The sequence below is a fragment of the Pelodiscus sinensis genome, chromosome 13 (assembly GCF_052426305.1).
Source record: "Pelodiscus sinensis isolate ZL-2025 chromosome 13, ASM5242630v1, whole genome shotgun sequence".
NCBI lineage: Eukaryota > Metazoa > Chordata > Testudines > Trionychidae > Pelodiscus > Pelodiscus sinensis.
In genome coordinates, this window is record NC_143064.1 from 47,737,762 (window position 1) to 47,744,099 (window position 6,338).

Here is a 6,338-nt window from a genome sequence, read left to right on the forward strand (position 1 = left end):
ACTACCCCCCCCCCCCCCCCACTCCGCCCCTCCCCCCCCCACTACTGCCATACTCTCTCCTGCCCCCATTGGCCCTGTGCTCTCCCCCCCCCCACTACCACCAGGCTCTCCCCACCCCCATTGGCCCCGTGCTCCCCCCCCCCACTACTGCCATGCTCTCCCCTGCCCCCATTGGCCCCGTGCTCTCTCCTCCCATCCCGTGACTCTTCCGCCTTGCCGCAGCTGAGAAGCGCCGATTGGCTGATGGGCCCGGCTCTCATTTGCATGCTGCGGGTGATAGGCTGAGGGGCGGCCCCGCGCGGGGCAGGTCGGGAAGGCGGCGGGCATTTCAAGCGGCGGCCGGCGGGCAGCGCGCTATGGCGCAGTTAGAGAGCGGGCCCCCGCAGCGCGCCATGGCGGGGCGCTACGCCGGGTGAGGGGGGGCTCTGCTCCGCGGGGGGGGCCTCTACGCCGGGTGAGGGGGGGCTCTGCTCCGCGGGGGGGGGGCCTCTCGGGGGGGGGGGGCTCTACGCCGGGTGAGGGGGGGCTCTGCTCCGCGGGGGGGTTCGGGGGGGCTCTACGCCGGGTGAGGGGGGGCTCTGGGGGCTCCGCGGGGGGGTTCGGGGGGGGCTCTACGCCGGGTGAGGGGGGGCTCTGCTCCGCGGGGGAGTTCGGGGGGGCTCTACGCCGGGTGAGGGGGGGCTCTGCTCCGCGGGGGGTTCGGGGGGGGCTCTACGCCGGGTGAGGGGGGGCTCTGCTCCGCGGGGGAGTTCGGGGGGCTCTACGCCGGGTGAGGGGGGGCTCTGGGGGCTCCGCGGGGGGGGGGGCTCTGCGGGGGGGGGGGGGCTCTACGCCGGGTGAGGGGGGGCTCTGCTCCGCGGGGGGTTCGGGGGGGCTCTACGCCGGGTGAGGGGGGGCTCTGCTCCGCGCGGGGGTTCGGGGGGGGGCTCTACGCCGGGTGAGGGGGGGCTCTGCTCCGCGCCGGGGGGTTCGGGGGGGGCTCTACGCCGGGTGAGGGGGGGCTCTGCTCCGCGCGGGGGTTCGGGGGGGGGGGCTCTGCTCCGCGGGGGAGTTCGGGGGGGGGGGCTCTATGCCGGGTGAGGGGGGGCTCTGCTCCGCGCGGGGTTGGGGGGGGGCCTCTACGCCGGGTGAGGGGGGCTCTGCTCCGCGGGGGAGTTGGGGGGGCCTCTACGCCGGGTGAGGGGGGGCTCTGCTCCGTGGGGGGGTTGGGGGGGCCTCTACGCCGGGTGAGGGGGGGCTCTGCTCCGCGGGGGGGTTCGAGGGGGGGCCTCTACGCGGGGGGGCTCGAGGCGGGGGGGCCTCTACGCCGGGGGAGGGGGGGGGTCTCTATGCCGGGGGAGGCCGGGATTCTACAGGGGGGGGGCTCTGTCGCCTTCTTCCCATTGGACAGGAGGGAAACTGAGGCACGCAGCTGCCACCACCAGAGCCTGGCACGGTGCCCAGTGTCCCTCGCTGCCCCCTGCCCCGGGCTGTGCATGTGGCTCCTAGGGCCCCCCCCCCCCCCCGAGCCAGGCCAGGCCACTTGACTGTGCAGCCCAAAGCCCAGCCCCTTGCGCACACCCTGGGACCCAGTGGGGGTGACCTGGTGGTTGCTGGGTGTGTGTGTGTAAAACACCACCACCACCACCGTTTTTCTTACAGCTGACCCATTCTGTCAGTCGCTCTCCCAGCCAACCCCCCCATGTGAGCTGAAATGCAGGAAATGACAAATTTCAACATCAAATCCAGAAAATGAATAGATAAAATACACCTCTCCTGTGTGGGAACGGAAGAGGAAAACGGGGGGGGGGGGGAAGGGCTCTATCGTTAGGGTAACCCTCAAGCTGTTCTTGACCCTGTGTGCTGATCTCTATCTGTGGGCGAGAATTTGCCAGAATGTCAACTTTAAGAAGAACGGTTTTGTTTTTTTAGACATGTCCCCAGCAACCTCTGGGTGAAGTGCCCCCAAATTTGGATCACTGCCTGTATCCTGTGTCCCAACACTAAATTTCAAGGCAATCTAATTACCTGTATAGAGTTTAAAGCAACTAAAACAGTCAAGCTTCTAAACAGAAAGCTGGTTTTTCTCTTAATTATGGCAGAGCTGTTATATGTTGTTTTTAGAAGTTAATATATTTAAACATTGCTGCTTTGTCCTGTGTTCTATAGGTATGTGGCTCAGGCAAAAGAAGAGGCCAGAAAGGGAAATCTGGAAGAGTCGCTTCAATTCTTCAAACTTGCAAATGAAATTGATCCCAGTGAAAAGCTGAGGAACAGAATCAAAAGGCTTGAGGAAACACTTGCAGAGCTGGCACTTGCCACAGAGGAGGAGGATGGGTTTGTGGATGTGTGTAACAGTGGTCTTACCATCTATGGAGAGATGCACAACAAACTTTTTGAACATCAGAGAGAAGGCGTGGCCTTCTTATACAGCCTCTACCGCGATGGAAGGCAGGGGGGCATACTGGCAGATGACATGGGTTTGGGAAAGACTATCCAGATCATTGCATTCCTTTCTGGGATGTTTGATGCTGAACTCGTACAGTTTGTACTGCTGGTCATGCCAACCACCCTTGTTAGCAACTGGAGGAGAGAGTTTGCCAAGTGGACTCCAGGACTGAGGGTGAAAGACTTCCATGGCACCAGCAAGACTGAGCGGAACAGAAACCTAGAGAGAGTCCAAAGAAAGACTGGTGTAGTGATCACAACGTATCAAATGGTGATCTATAACTGGCAGCAACTTTCTAGCTTTAATGAACAAGAATTTGTCTGGGACTACATTATTCTTGATGAAGCCCATAAAATTAAGTCTTCCTCTACAAAAACTACTAAATCTATGTATGCTATTCCTGCAAAAAACCGCATCCTCCTCACAGGGACACCAGTCCAAAATAACCTACGTGAGATGTGGTCCTTGTTTGACTTTGCCTGTCAAGGGTCCCTCCTAGGAACAGTGAAGACATTTAAAATGGAATACGAGAATCCCATTACAAGGGCAAGGGAAAAAGATGCGACTCCAGGAGAAAAAGCTCTTGGACTTAAGATCTCTGAAAATCTAATGACTATTATAAAGCCATATTTTCTCCGAAGAACTAAAGACGACATACAAAAGTACAAGTCTGACAAAGTCGAAACCAGTCTTCCAGAGGATCAGAGTAAGAACATTGCTCCTGTAATGCCTTCTTTTACCAGGAAAAATGACTTCATTGTGTGGGTGTATTTAACACCAATTCAAGAAGAAATATACAGAAACTTTCTCTCTTTAGATCATGTGAAGGAGTTGTTGATGACAACTCGGTCACCTTTGGCTGAGCTAAATGTCTTAAAGAAATTATGTGATCATCCCAGGTTATTGTCAGCCCGAGCGTGTAGCCAGCTTGGCTTGGAAGGAGGTGTTTACACTGAGGATAAGGAGAATGAAGGAGATGCATTTTCAGGCGCTAACAAAATTGATCATCTCTCAGATAAGCTTCTGATTGAGGAGTCTGGGAAATTGCTGTTCCTTATGGGACTTCTAGAAAGGCTGCAAGAGGAGGGGCATAAAACTTTGATATTTTCTCAGTCAAGAAAAATGTTGGATATCTTAGAGCGCATTTTAACTCACAGACATTTTAGGACCATGCGTATTGATGGAACAGTGACACACTTGGTGGAACGAGAGAGGAGGATTGCTGTCTTTCAGGGTAAGAAAGATTACTCTGTCTTCTTGCTTACTACGCAAGTCGGAGGTGTTGGCATAAACTTAACAGCAGCTAGCAGAGTGGTGATCTTTGATCCCAGTTGGAATCCAGCTACTGATGCCCAGGCTGTAGACAGAGCTTATAGGATTGGACAAAAAGAAAACGTAGTGATTTATAGGCTGATCACCTGTGGTACCGTGGAAGAGAAAATATATAGGCGACAAGTCTTTAAAGACTCATTAATAAGACAAACTACTGGTGACAAAAAAAACCCATTTAGGTATTTCACTAAGCAAGAATTAAGAGAACTCTTTACACTGGAAGATACTCAAACCTCTGCAACCCAGATTCAGTTACAGTCCTTGCATGCCACCCAAAGAAAGACTGACTTGGAGTTGGAGGAACATATTGCTTACCTGCACTCGCTGGAAATGTTTGGCATTTCAGATCATGACTTAATGTATACACGAGAAATAGCTCAAGAACAGGCTGAGAATGAAGAAGCTCATCAGTATATTCAACAAAGGGTACAGAAGGCTCAAGAGCTGGTCCAGTTAGAATCTCAGCTCAAAGACCAACTGATGGGGAGAATCAAAAATAATACTGAGGGAGCATGGCTGACACAACCCAAATCCTCTTCCCAACCAAAAAAGGAATGGCCAGGCTTTAACACAAATTACATTTCACCACCTGTATTAGCTGAACCGGCAAATGAAGAAGTTGCTCATCTTATAGAGGATGAAGATGTTGCTGATGTCAGTGCAGGAATGACAAGTTTGGTGATCGTGGATTCAGGCGAGAATCCGGAACAGGATATGTCTAATATGGATATTGATGAATCACTTAGCAGTAAGGCATTGAAACAATCCAATATACATGAACCTGAACAAAAACTTGATCCAAATGTTATACCATCTTCCTTTGGTATTCGCTCTCGTGCTAACAAAGAGACTCATAGTCCTGAACCAAGCCGACACTCCCATAGCATAAGTGATGTCCATGTTACCTCTTCACTGCATTCACAGCCTTATGATGAGAATGAAAACCCTGAACTTGCCTTCCCAGTGATATCCAAAAGTCTTTTCAATGTAACATCAGAATTCCCTAGCAGACACCAGAAGTCTCATGTAAGCGAAGCCAGTTTGGATAGTACCTCTGTTACATCTTTTCAATATCAGGCTGACTTCAATCTTGTTTTGGAAGAATCAGAAGATGGACAGCAAGATGTCTCAAAAATGGAAAAGATACTGGAGTACTCAGAGAATGCAGGCTTTCAGCTCAAAGCAGGAAACCATAGCAGTTCTGCAATGAATTCTTGGGTAAGAGAACATGATGATGATTTTGGGAGTCCCTGTAATGTAGCCATGAATGATCTAAATGACTCTGCACCAGTGCGTGAAGCCTTGATGGAAAGCAGCAGCATCATGGCTGTTGGCAAAAGGAAGCATGCTAGAAGAATGGTTTTGGATAGTGAAGAGGAAGATAATTCAGTCATAATTTTGGATGAAAATCTGCCTGAAAAAATGTCCTCTCCCTTAAACAGCCCTCTATGTCCATCTCTAACAGGAATTAGTTCATCTACTCCGAAATGTGATAGATCTCTAATTGGATCCACGTTTTCCCCCAGGGGAAACAGATCTACAGCTTCTAGAAAATCCCTTATTAATGTAGTGATGGACCAGGTTGAGGACTTTGAAGAAACCATGGGAGCTCTCTCCCAAACAGAGAATAGTGATGAGGTGCAAGAAGATCTTGTGGTAGAAGAAGCTGAAGAGCATAGTGTGGAATCTGTGGTGCCCGAGGAAGAACCTGTCGGAGAAACACTTGATACAGAAGGTACAGCCAGTTACTTGGATGATACAGAGTCTGTCACATCTGAGGCAGATGAAACTGACAAAGAGGAATCTACTGGTGACCCCGAGCTTCTGTCTGGGGAGCAAATGGACTGCTTTTCAAAGGAGAGCACAGGCCAGAAAGATTGTCAGACTACTGTGGATTCTCTTCGTGCACCAGATAATTATGATGCCCTGATAGAATGTGGGAAGAAACTGAAAGACAATGGAAAATTACAAGATGCATTGAACTGTTTCCTGCAGGCTCTTGACATAAAAAATGGAGATCCTGAAGTTATGCTTATAACCTTAAATTTATATAAACAACTGTCACAGAGGTGAGGATTTTGGTTACAAGAACAGTCACAAACCTGATTTCACTGGGGAGTGTGGGGGGAGAAGGACCCAACACCAAAACAATCTACAAAATTTCATTAGATAATGAACAAGATTTGGGTTTAACTGAGCAAAAGCAGTTTAATTAGCACTTGAGTGCTGGAGAGAAGGGTCTTTGCATGCAGTTCAAAGGCGTACATTCACTGATTTGTATGTTCAGAAATGCTTAAAGTAAACACACCTTTCTATATTCAATGTCTGTTTTATTTGTAGTAATTTGCCTCTGGGTTTTACCCTTTTGCCTTTAAATTGGGTCAATATATTTTGTTCCTCGGTAGATCAGCTGAAGAGGACCTATTTGAAATCATGGGAAGGTGGGCGGGCAAAGCCCGCCCACATTCTAAAAGCCCCTCCCCAACCTTATGGGAGGGACACTGAACCCATGTTCAACTGAATCCGGGGGACAAAAAATGACAACAGGGTCAAGGAGTGCGGGTCACAGGTTTAAAAT

At 50.9% G+C, this 6,338-nt stretch overlaps 1 protein-coding gene across 1 annotated transcript; it reads left to right on the plus strand.

The window, feature by feature from the left end:
• Positions 1-271: 271 nt before the first annotated feature.
• On the plus strand, positions 272-6,077 carry ERCC6L (ERCC excision repair 6 like DNA helicase). The gene is made up of 2 exons (XM_075896603.2): positions 272-412; positions 2,149-6,077. The coding sequence occupies exons 1-2, from the start codon at positions 357-359 to the stop codon at positions 5,831-5,833; spliced, it is 3,741 nt and encodes a 1,246-aa protein (XP_075752718.1). The 5' UTR covers positions 272-356; the 3' UTR covers positions 5,834-6,077.
• The last annotated feature ends 261 nt before the right edge of the window (positions 6,078-6,338 follow it).

Coding starts and splice junctions, on each gene's coding strand:
- ERCC6L (XM_075896603.2), top strand. CDS start 357: ATGGCGCAGTTAGAGAGCGGGCCCCCGCAGCGCGCCATGGCGGGGCGC. Junction 413..2,148: donor ATGGCGGGGCGCTACGCCGG/GTGAGGGGGGGC, acceptor TGTGTTCTATAG/GTATGTGGCTCAGGCAAAAG.